This window comes from Pseudonaja textilis, chromosome 12, assembly GCF_049901715.1.
Source record: "Pseudonaja textilis isolate UNSWEBS1 chromosome 12, rPseTex1.2, whole genome shotgun sequence".
Classification (NCBI taxonomy): Eukaryota; Metazoa; Chordata; class Lepidosauria; order Squamata; family Elapidae; genus Pseudonaja; species Pseudonaja textilis.
Window position 1 is genome coordinate 18,264,182 of NC_142001.1, and position 15,436 is coordinate 18,279,617.

Sequence of the window (15,436 nt, forward strand, 5' to 3'; positions counted from 1 at the left end):
TACAATCACCAAAATATTTGCTAATCAGTTTCTCTTTCTCATGTAGTCCTTATTTCACGTAAATCCACTCATCTAACTTCTGTATCTATCAACTAGCCGTTTGTAGAAAAGTTCTCATGTTGTTATAAAATATTCCACACCTTCTTTTTCTTTACTTTTTAGGATTAATCTATCCATGTCTGCGCATTCCAGATATTTGCCCCGAGTCGTCTTTGTGAACTGTCGCCATTTTTATTTATTACATTTATTGTATTCTTTCCAATTCTTTGGCCTTACTGAAGAAAAAGTAAAGAGCGGGATTATTCAATTTACTTCTGATCCAAAGAATTTGGGGAATTAAGTGGAACCATTCATGGTAAGGGGGACATCCAGCAGGAGGGAAGCTAAACGATCGACTGCTCTTATTTGCACTCAGTAATTGCCTTTAAGAAAAAAAAAAGAGCGGCGTTTTTATTCTTTGGGGAAAATAGGCAGAAACTCTCCACTGGCCGGTCTCTCCTTTGCACAAATCCAGAGAGTGAAGGAAGAGAGGAGGGGATAGAGTTATTGATCCAGTAGATTCTAATAGCTCTTCAAGCTGTTGCCATCCATCATTTGAATGCATATTCAATGAGCTTTAATCGGCAAATTTGTCACATTTGGAAGCCATTATGCTTTAATAGATTTATTGTGTTTATTTAGTGGTTTTTTAAATATGATGCATAGACTCTTGCTTTGCTGGCTGCTCATTCAGTCATTTGAATGGGAGGCTCAAATTGGAGCATAAGGCAAAATTACGGTGGGTATGTAAACAGCGTGGTCTCTGGTGAGCTCTCACCATTGTTTTTCAAACAAGCAAGAGCGCCGTTCTAGAAAGAGGCAGTGGCTGCATAAATAATCGCAACGTTCGGGCGGGGATTGGATCTAATGTACATGGTGCTGGCTTCAAAGTAGATTTCCCAAACTGGAAAACTGGTAAACTGGATTGAGACCCAAGCAAACCATTTAGGATATTTCGAGGATGTTATGCTGACATGGGGATTATTGTGTATGTGTATTGGAGGGAGGGAGGAAGGGAGGGAGAAGAAGACATCAATTTCACCAGTTCAGTTGTTTGGGAAATGTCTTGAACTCATCACTTTGCTGATGCCGGTTGGTCTCAAAGGATACTTCTACTACTGGACATCCAGTCTACCAATGAACGTCCTAGGGAGGTTGAACTGAGAAAACAGCTGGATAGACAGACGGAGAGACATAAGATATCTAGTGTTGACTATCATCTTGGCCATAATGGTTGGAAATGTCCCTAGAATTCCAGATGAGGACCTCTCCCAATGTTTCTTGAAGATTGATTTTCTTAAGTTCTACAACTGCTTCCAACTCTTCATGATCTGATGAACATCATTTGGCCTGTACTCAGGGGTTTCTAACCTTGGCAACTCTAAGACTTATGGACTTCAACTTCATTGAGGAATTCTGGGATTTGAAGTCCACAAGTCTTACAGTTGACACTCCTGGTCTAATTGCTTCATTGTGTTCTTATAAGCTCATAGTTATCAAGAAAAGCATTTTCTCTTCTCTCAGCCTCATTTTCTATCTCTTTTTTTCAAGGATCAGAATTTTCTCACCTTTGCATTATGGATCCAAAATATTTAGCTCGAGCATCATTATGATCACTTCCAGGAAGAGCTGCCTGGTTTTATTTCCTGAGTCTGAATGGTTTCTTTTCTTTCTTTGCAGGCCAAGATATTTGCTACCATTTTCTCAAGTGCTACTGTTCAGAAGCATTGATTTTTCTTCAGGTTTTCTGATGGTTCAGCTTTCGCAGTGAAAGCGAAGATACAGAGTATTAAATCGGAGACTTTCTCTCTGTTGAGCAAACAGTCGGCTATTGAAAGAGATTGCCTAGTTCATAAAACACTTAGGGATGGTTGTCAACAAAGATCTTCAACAACTGGTCAGTGGAATCATGTACTACAACTTAACATTTTCAGGCAAACAATTAGGAGCATGACACCCAACAATCTCTGAATGCTTTCTGTGTCTCTTCTGACCTTGCTCTCTAATCAGAGCCAAGTGATGGGATTAAACACCATTTCTATTTATCCACGCAGCTCACAATGTAGACTATGACACTGGAGGAATAAAACAGCAGCTAGATTCAATGGCCCAATTCTACTTAGAAGGGCAGTTGATGCCAATTGTCTGAGATAAAAACAAGCCCTTTCAAGGTTGCAAAAGGCTGCCAAGAACAGAAGGCTGATTACTGATAAATATCAACCGACACAAGTTTCAAAAACAAACCGGAGTTCGCAGGGCTTCAACGAGAACTCGGAGTCTTAAGAACTTCATTGCTTCCTGCAAAGAGCACATCCCCAAGGGCTGGCTTTTATCCCTTATGGGAGGGGCAATCACCTTCCAGCCTTACTCCCGAGTCACCCTTGCTGCTTCAGCTGCTCTCTCCTTCGAGCAGCCCTGTGCTCCCCGGGGTCCTCTGCTTTACTGCTACTAGACTCCAAAAGCTCTGAAGATAGTACCCCACTCTCTGACAGTCCTGGCCCCATCCCTGTACCAGATGCAGGACCCTCGTCCAAGTCCTCACCAGACTCCCTGACTGGTTCCCTTTGGTCCTGGCTGTCAGAGACCTCTGCCATACGCACCTGCTGCCGGTGAACCACAACATTCCTTTGCATCCTTGAATCAAGCAAGAGGCTGGACTGGATGACCCATTGGTTCCCCCCCCATTGACTGGATGACAAAACAAAACCCATCAGTCTCTCCTATCTACTTCTATGAATGTGGCCTCCTTTATTCATTAGCTGAGACCAAGAACCAACCTTCATGCATTGAGTCAACACAGATTTTCTGGAGAAGTTGCAAGCCAAAAAGCAGACATACTGTAGCTCAGAGTCTTTTACAGCCTGCTAGAATTAGCCAGAACCCCTACACATAGCTATGGTGGGTGGGTGAATTTCTTCATAAATGCCACTAAAGATAAACATTCTCATAAAAGCAAACAGTTTTTGAAAACACAGTTCTGTTTTAAGGTGCTGGTCTTTTAAGTCGAGCGCTTGTCTGAGTTTTAGGAATTGCACTGTAGTGGTTTTCCTTTCATATGCGATGTGCATTTCATGCATATTCTCGGATGTGTTTACAAAGTCATGGTTACAGCTCTATGCTTATATGGACTGATAAACAGCATATGTCAGAAGAGTGTGCCTTCGGGACAATTTATCCGTTTTTATTTTTGCTTCTTTTAAAGACCAATTGAAAGATTATTTAGCTCAGCTCTTGGCCTGGAATCCACTCATCTGCATTCGCTTTTCCGATCTGAGGGCTGCAATTATGAGCAATTTCAGCCACAGAGTGGTCAATGCCTGGAATGCAGTACCTGACTCGGTTGTTACATCCTCTAACCACCCCCCTCCTTTAACCTCGAACTAACCACTATTGACCTCACCCCATTCCTAAGAGGTCTGTAGGGGGCATGCATAAGTGCACCATTGTGCGTCCCGTCCCCCTCCTAATGTCCCCATTTAATCGCACCTATTTTCTGTATTCTTACTCGTGTTTATACTTATATCTATTATCTTGTAAGCAATTGACAAATCAAATAAATAAAATTATGAGATGAGAGGCTAGAATGGTGACATTCAAAGGGAACTAATCACATATTTCTGTTTCTTTCTAAAGCTTCAAATGTCTCAATGGAAGCCTTGAACTGCCTAGAGATGAACAGCTATAAAGGGAATTGGTTTGAGTCTATTATCTAGAAGGACTCTTTACATTTGTAAATAAAGGTATCACCAACAGATTGAGCTCAACTCAACTCCGGATTATTTCATAGCCTCATCCACACAGTATGGAAGTAGATTACTTTGATCTTCTGGCCCTTCTTAGCTTCTGAGCCCAACAAAGATCAAAGTGATGAGCCATCTGCAAAGACAACCTTAGCTGTCAACTTAAAATCTGCCCTATTTAAGAATTACTTACTTTTAGAGTAGTGTCATTCTTGGTCATTTTCCAGATTCCCTCTGCCTCTTTAAATCACCCAGACAGCTCCTCCTCCAGCTGATGACATCATAATAATGTCAACAGTTGGCAAACTACAGAAGGCTGTCTCTTTTCAGATAGTTATGGTCTGTCTTCCCAGAACATGGAGCTCATTTGGCTATTCCACTCCTCAAAACATGAGGACCATGCTGTAAATATCACACTATGCAGATGAAGTCTGTAGGGATATCCATGGTTTGCCATTAAAAGCTGGTTAAAAAATAATAATGCAAAGAATGTTTTCCTTTCGAAGAGAGCTCAAACAGTACCAAACTCGCAGAATTTCCCTGAAATTTTTAATTTTAAAGAAACATCTAAAGTGAATTTGTTCCCAAATTTGTTCAGAGAATTTGTCTCCAAATTTGTTAACCAAGTGGAAACTGATCTACAACCCTAACCAATGACAGGAGGGGGATCAAGGTTGATTTTTCAGAAGCTCCTCAAAGTTCTTGGTACTTAGAGACGTTAGAACTGAAGCTAGAACCTTCTACACACTAAGTAAGTATTCTTTCACTTTTCTATGGTGAGCCATTAACAAAACCTCTGTGAGTAGCATCTCAGTTTCTCAACTAAATCCCAATGGTTGCCTCCTTCCAGTTGTGGCATTCTGGTTATTCAGTAACCTACCTGTGGAAGCTCACTTGAGATCCTACTGAGACTGAGATGTCTGCTGATTCAATTCCATAGGATGGGGCCCCAAACTTTTTTTCAATTTTAACATTAAATGTTGCATGATCCATGAAACTTGCAAGACAAATACATCTGATGGGACTTTGATCTTTCCCCAGTTGTACTCTCTCATGGGTTCTATCCTGGTTTTTCCTCAAAATTTTGCGCTATAGAAGAATAGCCTGACATGTGAAGACTTGATTCAATCCAACTAAGTTGTAATATTGAGATCTCGAGGCATACAGAAAAACTGAAGAACTAAAGGCCTCAGTTGCATTAAACTACATTTGCTGCACGTGAAATCCAATCACATTTAGGTCCTGCCTTCATCCTGTTTAGATTTGGAAGGCAACCCCCACTACACACTTCAAAGACTAAGAATGTTCCTTCAAAGTTCTTCAACCTGCATGACGTAATGCAGCCACGCTTTCAATAAATGTTAACTCTTGGTCCACGTTCCGTGGTTCATCTTTGTTGCTTTCACCCCACCGAGTCTTTTTTTTTTTTTTTTTTTGAATCCCTTAAATAGGACTGGGGCTGATTTGAATTTCATGCTACAGAACTCTTTCTGTTTTGAACCACAGCCGTTTTCACTTAAAAACCTAACCTAACCAAGATATAATCTTCTTTTGTTCTTTCCTTTCTTCCTTTCTTCTTCTTTTTCCTTTTTCCCTCTTTTTTTTTTTTCTTTTCAAAGTAACGGAGGAAAGCAGATTATTTCAATTAAGAATCTGTCTGTGACAATTGTAAGCAATGTTTCTTCAGAGTTTGGAGCTGTAATTGTAGTTTTATATTTCTTTCCAGCATGTTGTCAGAATTTCATTTTCAAGGCATTACTGCTGAGGTGGCTTTTTAGCATTTTGAGGTCGTATTAAAACCCAGGGTAATAAGGAGCACTCATTCCTCTTTAATATTAGAACAAAGGCCTCTCTAGACATAATTAAGATATCTTGAACATTAAAAGAACTGATAAAAAATTCCAGAAGATTCTCCAATGTTTGATTTGGATAGACCAAACATCGGTATACATTTTTGCTGGGGGAAAAAAGGCCATAGGTTAATGTGAATGTGATTTAATCATGCAAAGTGTGGTCAGACATGAAAGAAAGTGAAGCTATACTTTATTTCCCTCTAGGGATTTTTTTCCTCCTCCTTTAAACTCTTTTTTTCTCTTCCACACCCTGTGCAGGAAGTAAATTTGAAATCAGATTCATGGGAAGGACTTGATTGAAATTTGTATCAGCTACGATTGCACAATCATGCAATGCTTCAGATTCAAAGGCTTAACAACTTGGATCACATACTTTAGCAACTTCTCAAATCAAATATATGTTTTCCTTGGATTGTGCCACAGCTATGAAAAGCAGGGACTTAACCTTGAGAAAAGATCAACTAACACCTCACATCCCATAGTACAGTTCCCAGGAATTCATACAGATCAAAGTGCAAAAAATCCAAAATATTTCCAGTTGACCTTCTTAACTAATTCTCCAGCCAGGTGCCCTTCAGACATCTCAATTTCTTTCAGTATTTAGCCATGTGGTCAGTTGAGGAATTATGTCAGCCCTTCCAGGTAAACCAGACAGGAAGCACGACCGGATGAGCTAATTTTACTTTATTGTTAAGCTACATGAATAGAATTTTACAGGTCTAAAAATACAGTTCACATACCGTCACTTTTAACAGCCTGATACTTTAAGGCAGATTCTTCTTAAGTTTCTTTCTTTGCCTGCTAAGTATTTGTGAGCTCCTTCTACCTTTATCTGATTATTCCCTAAGCAATATCTCTTCCCCTGATTCTTCAAGAGGATTCCCACATACGATTTATATCTTTAGATTGGGAATCTCTTGATCTGCTAACAGTATGAATTGTTTGGGGGTGATATATCATAAACTTGGACTCTGTTTGTATTCTCTCAGATGGGTCTCTCTTTTTTTGCCCCATTTAACACACTACTCAGGCCAGAGATGTAAATTATTCAGGACTTGGTTGTTAACATATAACCAAATTAAACCCCCACACCTTGTCACAGAATCTTTTAAAGTAATTTATAAACATTCTGAGAGCAGACCATTTATTAGGTGAGGCTAGCAAATATTTTATTTTGATGGGAAAGTTTAAAAGCAAGTGAGTCACTAAATAATGAAAACAAATTAAGAGACTCATTTGGAAATTAGTTTGAGGAATGGCTTCATCTGCCGAGGCACACTGATCTTAATTATTTGTCCTCAATAAATATTGCCTAAGCTGCTTATTAATATTATACTTGCATTGGTGAAATTATTCTGGGCAATGGGTGTATATTTATGAACTGGAGATATATCTTTCTGAATCTCTCCATCTCTGAAGAGACAACCCCTTGTGATATGTAGCTACTGCTTTCACTAGCCATTGTAACAGATATAACAGAATAAGAGTTGGAAGGTACCTTGGAGGTCTTCTACACTAACCCCTGCTGCTCAGTCACGAAACCCTATGCCATTTCAAACAAACAACTGTCCAGTCTCTTCTTAAAAGCCTCCAGTGGTTGGAGCACCCACAACTTCTGATGGTTAGTTGTTCCATTGATTAATTGTTCCAACTCTCAGGAAATTTCTTCTTCGGTTGGTTCTCTCCTTGATTTTCCTCATCTCCTCTTTGTGACAGCATCCTCTTTCCTCATGAGAACCAAACACATCTAGAATCAGATACCAAATATGTGAGGATTTCATACACTGTAAAATATCTGCAGTGGTGATATACTACCGGTTTGCACCGGTTCAGCCAAACTGGTAGTAAAAAAAAGGCTGACAATCAGCTGAGACGAGGAAAAAAATCCCCTCACAATCAGCTGAGAGGAAAAAGAAGAGAAAAGCACATGATCGGCCCTGCCGCTTTTCTCTTCTTCATCCTCTCAGTTGAGTGGCACTGCAGGTCTCTGCTGGTGTGGGGAAAGCTGCATGTGTGCATTAGGCAAAGCAAGCCCACCAAGCCACGCCCACAAAACCAGTAGTAAAACAATTTGAATCTCACCACTGAATATCTGGTCCAATAGGCGCCCTTGAGAATAAATTTCAAGAAAACAGAAGTACAGGAGAACAGTTGCACAGGGGACTTCAGCCGACGGATTTTTTCTTCAGGCAAGGTTTCATATTTCCACATTTTTTTTTCTCAGAGAAAAACCAATCAAATAAATCACCACATGAAAAGCAGTTTTTTACAGCTGTTGGGCCCTTTTGAAGGTGTCCCTCTTTCCATATTGGCAAATTCTCTTAGCTTTGAAAATGAGAGGTAGCCTATGAACAGCTTCCAAAGGCATCGTTCAGATCCTAATGCCAGGAGACTCCGATGTGACAAGTCTCTCATAAAACCGCTTTAATAATGATAATGCATCTCTAATAAAAAAAGAGAGAGAAATTTTGTATTCCTTTGGTTATTTCTGGTGACAAACAGCATAGAGACAAGTAAGAAGGAAAAGTTTGAAGCTCAGAGGCTTAAAAGGGAATTCAAATGTAGTCACTCCTGGCTAAATTTGCCACGTTTCATGTTCTTTGTTAAACTTTCAAGGAACAGGGTTACATTTTGCTTTCCATGTTCTGAATGGCGTTATTGGTTGTTGTCACATTATCCGATATGAAACGCGCAAAGTGAAAAGCCCTCTTGATGCCTCCTGACGGCTTTTCAGAAGGTGATCCTGTCAAAGCATTTGAGAGAATGAATTACTTTTAATTCGACTACATAAAGACACTGCTGATTTTTATAGCTGTTGTGGTTGTTTGGATGGCTTTGTTTCACTTCCCGGGCTCCCAAATGATCCGTTCTGATGTGGTGAAGGAGCTCCACAAAGAAAGGATGAAACCTCCTTCAAGTGCGGCTGGGATCTTGAAGTGTGCTTCCATTTTCAAACAGGCTTCTCACAAGTATACTCAGTCTTCAGGATTGAGAATCAAGGGCCAATTATTGCTGAAAGCTGATAATGGCTAATGGTTTGCCTTTATTTGAACATTTGGATGATTGATGAAAGTATCATTCTTTATAAGGGCTTCTTGTAGGGTTGAAAATGGTGAATCCTGATCAAGATGGTTGAAATGGATATGATAGACTGGCCAGGTGCAATATAGAAAGGGACAGGTGTGAATTATGGGATGTGAAATCTGAGCCCTCCTGGAAGGAATCGGATTGGGAAGTCTATAATCCCAAACATGTTTTTCCTTGAAGACGTTTCACATCCAAGAAGCTTCTTCAGAATGTTTTCCAGTTGCCTCTTCAAGAAGCACCTTTTGGGACAACCATGACATAGATGACTGAGAATCTCCATAGATGAAGTCTACAATCCAAATTTAAATGTGGCTTGCCTTATTCTTTCCTATAAAAAGTTATTCTTTCCTATAAAAAGTTATAATTCTCTTTAGTGTGGATTTTTCACATCCTTGGTTGGTTAGAGCTTTACCAACTAATACATTTCCCTCCATATTTTGGGAAGTTGTTGTGTATTTCATTGTTGTAAACTGCCTAGGGTGGTAAATAAGTCTGTAGTAAATCCATAATCAGTAAATAAAGGATGGTGGTTGTGGAAATATGAAGCTAATATCAGAACTCTAGTTATCTGAAAAAGTAATCTCATAGCATCTTTCTTGTATCAAGCCCAACTTTGCCACCCATTAGCTACAAGAACTTAAAATCTTCTCCTTCTCCTCCTCCCCCTCTTCCCCCTCTCTGAATTTTCTAAACTAAGGAAGAATGGAGGATGCCTAGCAAATAAATGGGATTTTATGAGTATAGCACTGAACAATAACTTCCCATCCCATGTTCCAGATGTTAGGCAGCTGTACAGGCCTGTCACATCCATCAAAGTCACATCAACACAGCTCCCAATAAGCTGGGCAGCTGAATTGAACAAGGCATGTTTTCTAAACTCAATGCATTCAGTCCTCAACGAAATTTTTCTGAAACTGCCTGAACAATTCATCACCCAGAATAAGGAGAAGTCAAGAAATGATCTTTCTTGGACACTGAAAATAAGAATCAGTCTATATTTTTGGCTTTGGCTACCTAAATCTTGTGCTACATGTTAAGATTATATTCTTATTTAAATTGGTGGGTGGCTGTGTGTTTTCAATAGATGCCAACGGCTGTGAAATTTACTACCTGGAGGCACCAAGGTGCCAAGCCCATTAAATAAAATAACTATCCGTAAGTCTCTGTGAGGCAATGCTGAGCGTTTTTTTTGTGACACAGCATCAGGGTTCAACAGTGAAAGTCAGAAAGACACCTGGAATCCCTGATCAACTTCCCCTTCAAGCTCGTTATCCTTCTCCCCCTGCAAATTAGTATTCTTTTTGTAACACACAGCAAAATAGAAATGACAGGGAGTGCTTTATTTCCTTCTTTGTTGACTGCTAGTCTGCCTACCAAAAATATTAACACAAATGGATGGAGTCTGTCTGTTCAGGCCCACAATGCCAGAACATCCCATTGCCAGAAGCAAAAGATGATTGACAGCCTAAAGTCTATGCTTCAGGTTCTCTTGACATGCCGGGGAATTCTCCAGTACAAGGTAATTTAAGACAGGTAACAACGAGAAGGAAGGAATCAGACTTCTGCCCTCAGGCAGACCCAGTAGGCCGAAAGGGGAGAATAACAATAATAATAATAGTAATAATATATAGAGAGAGATGGAATCATAGTCCTGTCACAGGATTCTTAAATTGCAGCAAGATTCTATCTTTCTCTCATCAAACACTTGAATCTTTTTGGTCCAGGATTGTCCTGCCACCCATTGGTGCTATCTACGAGGACTTTTGTGCTACGGGCTCATATCAACTATTCAGTGACTGCCCAACGGGTCCGTCTCCAAGCCATAAACTTTTCCCAGCAAGATTCAGTCTAACCAACCAAACCAACCATTTTAAACTTGATGGTAAACAATTCAGTTTTTGTAACAGAGTTGTCAAAAATCTGGAATCTTATCTGTGTCAGGATTCTGGCACTTAACCTCATTTAAATCATGAGTCTCAAGCCAAACTTCCAAAACTTCAAAAGGGTTCATTGGGAGTTAAAAGGTCCAGCATCGCCTGGGTGTAGCCGACTCTGAGACACATCATTCGTTGTCACCCTTGACCCTGGTTTTCCCCTCACCCCCTGGGTGTATCCAAATTCATATTCTCCAATGGGACACATCCATAGCCAAGAGTCATCAATCATGCTCTCCAGTTAGAATTTTGCAAGGCAGAAACTTCGGTCACCTAGTTACTATCTTTGAAAACACTTATGGAATGCAGTTTTGGTTTGCAAGCTGTCACACTGCTTTCCCCTCCCTTTCTGTTGGCAACTCTAAAAGACCATAGACAATCTGATTCAGTTGTTTCAGCTACAAACTTCCATAGTTTTACTTCCAACTTAACTTCCATAGACCTCACCCCATATTTAAGTCCTACTGGGGCCGTTGGTAAGAGTACTACTGTGCCTATCGTCTCTGTTATATTTTAGGTTTTTATTTCCTTTTGTTCATTCATGTTTGTAATTTTTGTTTGATGAATAAATTTAAAAAAAGAGTCCCTCCCTCCCCATTTTTAATATTCTCATGCCTTCTGAAGTTATAACCAGCATTCAACCAATTGATGGGATAGGTGTCAACTTTCAACATGCAAGAATACATTCATCATTGCCTTGATTTGCTTTCAACCAACAGAAAGGGTGACCCAACAACAAGGATCTCCAGCAGACCGAAAAGTTCCTCACCCAGCTTAGATTTTTCTCTCCCTCAATCAAGTCCATTCATTGGGTTTCTGCATTACCAATGAGGAGAATGGGATCTAAGCATCTTAAAAGTCAGAGGGGTGGTTTAAAGAAACCTCTTGACGACAACAGCTCAACAGTGAAATCAACCTGAGGAGCAATAAGGTCTCCACCAGAAGGGATCTTCAAGAAAAGACAGGTCAAGCTATCTGTCATTGACGCTCTAGCTCATGATAGCATGATTTTGCGAGACTTGGTGCTCTCCACATGCCTTTTGACCATGATTTTTTTACAAATGAGAATGAATTTTATAACCAAACTCAAGGCAAACATGGAAAACAGATGCAAAATTGAAGAACACATAACAAAGTTAGGGGACTGTGAAAAATGCACCTGCCAGGGTACTTTCCTCTCTTTGGTGGTTACTTCATCAATCAGTTCCCCAACATCCATTGCAAATTATTTTATCTTCCATGGATGAGAACTACACTTGTTTTATTTATTTTTATTCTGCATTTATTATTTTTATAGATACTCAAGGCAGCGGACAAACCTAATGTTCTTTTCTCCTATTTTCCCTACAACAGCAACTCTGTGAGATAATTGCACAATTATTTACTTCCTATTTAGCCACAAAAGACCCAATAGGTATGTCAGCTTAAGAGGTCACCTCTACATTCGCACGATATCCTTAACCTGGTTATTGAATTAACTCTTGCCCAGTATACTAAACCATCACAAAAGCTGATTGAGGTTAATAATAACCAGGTTTCATGAGAATGTGGTTATTCAAGTCTTTTATCTGAACTAGATATATCAGTTCATGCGAAACAAAGTTATCCAGGAACTTATACAGCTTAACACGGATCTGAATCCAGATTCCCCCGATCTTAACCCAGATCAGACAATGGTAGACACAAATCAATTTCATCCTTAAAATGTATCATGCTGTAACTAAAGAGAAAGTACTTACGATTTCTGTGGCACAGATTTGGTTGCGACTTTATTGGTAGGCTCATTCCATTCTGAAAATAAATGAAATAAAGTCATATTTATTGACTTAAGTTTTGCAACCACAGGATGTCAACCCACAATCTCTCTCAAAACAAGCCCTAATATGACAAGGCATCACAGGTACTCCTTGAATTACGGCCACAATCGATCCAAAGTTTCTACTGCTAAATGAGACAAAGTGTTCAGTGAGTTTTGCCCCTTTCGTAGCACCATTCTTAAGTGAATCACTGCAGGTGTTAAGTTAGAAATCCAGTTGTTAAGTGAATCTGTTTTCCCCATTGACTTTGCTTGTCAGAAGGTCACAAAAGGGAATCACATGATCCTTGCAACCATCATAAATATGAGCCGGTTGCAAGCGCCTGAATTTTGATCATGTGGCCACGGGGATGATGAAACAGTCATAAGCATGAAAGACAGTCATAAATCACTTTTCTCAGTGCTGTTATACCTTTGAACCGTCACTAAAGGAATAGTTAAAAGTAGAGGACTCTCTGAGCATGCAAAAACTAACTTTTTTTCTGTCAGATGGAGCTGAAGCTTCCATCCTTTGTCTTTCTGGGATGACAGATGAAGAGAAGAGTGGATGGTTTAGATGTTGACCTCTCTCTAATCCCACCCCATCTGGGGATGGTCATGGAGGTTGGGGTGTCCAAGCATTCTTAGATGGCATCAAGTGAGAGTAGATTAGTTTACCTTCAGGACAGAAGACTTACTTTGTGCAGGGTATCCTGAGGTCAGATGCTGGCAATCCTACAAATGGAAACAAAGAAATGTCAACATTGTTCAGGTTACGAAAGAGGAAGTTATCCAGAGAACCTGTTAGATTAACTGCAGAATGGATACATTAGCAAAGAAGTTAACCCATTACAAGGTTAACAATACAACCTAACAGAATCTCACTTCTGGGTGAATATTCAGTCATTTATCCATATCTTCGTATTACCAAGATCTGTGTCCTTGCTATTCAATGAGTCAGTCTTACTCACTAAGGGATATCTGCTCTTCAGAATGTCTCCTGCTTTTTCTGCAGGTATGAAGGATCAAACTTGAAAGCTCCAGCATCCAAATAAATAAATCCACCAAAGACATATTAGGGTTCATGTCTACTGAAGCAAATATAGTGTGTCCCATATTTGCCATAAGAGGGACATGTATTGATGGCTGCTTACCAGTCTGATGCTTAAACCAGTGATGGCCCTGAGTGGAATCTGTGCTTCTGATGGAAGGAGGGCAGGAAGAGAGGAACAGGGGAAGGAAAAGAAGGAAGGAGGGAGGGAAGGAAGGAGGAAAAGAAGGAAGGAAGGAAGGAAGGAGGGAAGGAAGGAAGGAGGGAAGGAAGGAATTCAGTGGAATTAATAGATGGAATAATCTGGTAGAATAGGTAGAATGTCCTCCAGGAGACACATTCCTACAAATAACCTGACTCCATTTCATGAAGGGCTTCCAAGATGAGAACCAGCATCTTCAACTGCACCTGGACAGAAACTGGAAACCGGTGCAGCCTGTACAGCAATGGGGTAACACAGGTACATGGGGAAATAAGGGAGCACCCAAAATTGCACAGGTGCTTCATTCTGGACCACAACATAACAGTCTTCAGAGGTAGTCCCATGAGCTGCATGTCTCAACATCAATCAATCAAGTATCATTAGATAGTCTGGGACTGCAAAACATCACCAATCGCCTTGTTTGTTCCGAGAGAATTCTGGGGGCTGTTTTCCTGAGTTCATATCTCTGAACAAATATATGTACTTGCAAGTCTGCTCTTAAACCTACCTGGGCCTTGCTCGGGATAGTAAATTTGTTCTGTTCCGCTTTCCCGGGAGTGTGGATAGCAGTGAGAGGTGGAGGCCATGAATGGGTCATCTCCTAGCAATGAAGCAAACAAAACACAGGAGTATATTTTCAAGTCAAGACCAAGCTATGTTCTTTTCCTTTGCTTTTCCTTTGAAGCACTCCCAAAGTCACACTGGGGGGAGGAGGGGAAACTCACCTGCCGGGGTGAAGTCATACAATTGTTTGGGTTTGGTGCCGCAACTTGTGTGAACACAGCTACTGTGATTTGTAAATTAGGCTTCGGGTATGAAAGTGAAAAACGCACCCAACCAATGATGGCTTCTTTAACACAAGGGAGTTTAAAACAGAGCAGAGTATGATGTGTGAAATCAGTCTCTGCAGAAATGGATTGCATTTTTCAGCTCGCCTGCTTCTGTGTATTTTTTTTTAAAACGAAAGATGGGGACGTTTGATTTTAGTTTCTTGGTGTATTTCTTTGTTTATTTGCAGGGCTTACAGGCTGCTTCCATCCACCAGCTCTGAGCGACATGTAACTCTCCAAGATGTAATTGGGAGTAAACCGGTGCAATCAATTTTTAAGAAGGTGGCAACAGTTATGTCAATAACTCAGTCAAACTAAAGTAACTATTTGCTTTAAAAGCGCCTATCTGGAAAGGGAAGAAAGGGCTTCATCTCAAAGAAGGTATTGGATGTCCAATACCTTCTCACACCATCATGGATCGTGAGTATAGATTGCTTCAGTCCTGTCTTTCAGCGGATTGTTCAGACAGAATGACCTTTGATCCAATCATTACATAACCTATGGATGCCAGGATGATGGCGAATATATTCCTCCCTTACTCCAAGACCACCTAACAGAGGGTCTGCCTTAATTTATCCCCACAACAGTAGAGTTCTGACCAGTTTTGGAGAACTGATAGTGGAAATTTTGAGTAGTTCAGAGACCCAACAAATCCCACCCCTGACTGGCCCTGCCAACTCCATCTCTTCTCTGCCTCCCAAGTCCCAGCTGATCAGCTGGGTCTTCTTTGATTGCCCTGCCTAGGAGAACGGAGCTGGAAAGCAGGTTAGTGGGTGGGGAAGGAATGGGGATTTTGTAATATCCTTCCCCTGATACGCCCACCAACCGCACCCACCAAGCCACACCACATCCACCAAGCCACACCCACAGAACCTATAGTAAAAAAAATTGAAATCTACCACTGC

At 40.4% G+C, this 15,436-nt stretch overlaps 1 protein-coding gene across 2 annotated transcripts in view; it reads right to left on the reverse strand.

The window, feature by feature from the left end:
- The window catches only part of AFF2 (ALF transcription elongation factor 2), a 239,629-nt gene that overhangs the window by 71,020 nt on the left and 153,173 nt on the right, over positions 1-15,436 (reverse strand). For both annotated transcript variants that reach the window (XM_087941173.1, XM_087941175.1), the window contains exons 5-7: positions 14,210-14,302; positions 13,147-13,183; positions 12,393-12,444 (exon numbers count right to left, since the gene is read on the reverse strand). In XM_087941173.1, coding sequence (XP_087797299.1) covers positions 12,393-12,444; positions 13,147-13,183; positions 14,210-14,302 — 182 coding nt within the window. The remainder of the gene's footprint in view (positions 1-12,392; positions 12,445-13,146; positions 13,184-14,209; positions 14,303-15,436) is intronic.